The sequence below is a fragment of the Pterocles gutturalis genome, unplaced genomic scaffold, assembly GCF_000699245.1.
Source record: "Pterocles gutturalis isolate BGI_N339 unplaced genomic scaffold, ASM69924v1 C11385427, whole genome shotgun sequence".
In the NCBI taxonomy this organism is placed as follows: domain Eukaryota; kingdom Metazoa; phylum Chordata; class Aves; order Pterocliformes; family Pteroclidae; genus Pterocles; species Pterocles gutturalis.
In genome coordinates this window covers 1-317 of record NW_010151182.1, presented here as the reverse complement: position 1 = coordinate 317, position 317 = coordinate 1, and the positions used below count along the sequence as shown (strand labels likewise).

Genomic DNA, 317 nt, shown 5'->3' with positions numbered 1-317 from the left:
GTAGCTCTTACAGCTCTGCGTGACCCAGCTCCTCTCCCACTGTTCCCTAAAAGCTTGCTCGTAAAAATAGCAGGCAATGACGATGGTGGCCGGCACTGTGTAGAGGACACTGAAGATGCCTATCCTCACCATGAGCTTCTCCAGCTTTTCTGTCTTGGTGCCATCGTGCTTCATGATGGTCCGGATCCTGAAGAGGGACACGAAGCCGGCCAGCAGGAAGGAGGTGCCGATGAACAGGTAGACGAACAAGGGGGCCAGCACAAAGCCCCGCAGGGCGTCCACGTTGTTGATGCCCACAAAGCAGACGCCGCTGAGGA

At 56.5% G+C, this 317-nt stretch overlaps 1 protein-coding gene across 1 annotated transcript; it reads right to left on the bottom strand.

The window, feature by feature from the left end:
- Positions 1 to 6: 6 nt before the first annotated feature.
- LOC104471016 (frizzled-1-like) lies at positions 7 to 312 on the bottom strand (the record flags this gene model as incomplete). Its single annotated transcript, XM_010086191.1, has 1 exon — positions 7 to 312. A coding segment is annotated over one exon (306 nt), but the record flags the coding sequence as incomplete, so codon positions are not given.
- Positions 313 to 317: the final 5 nt, after the last annotated feature.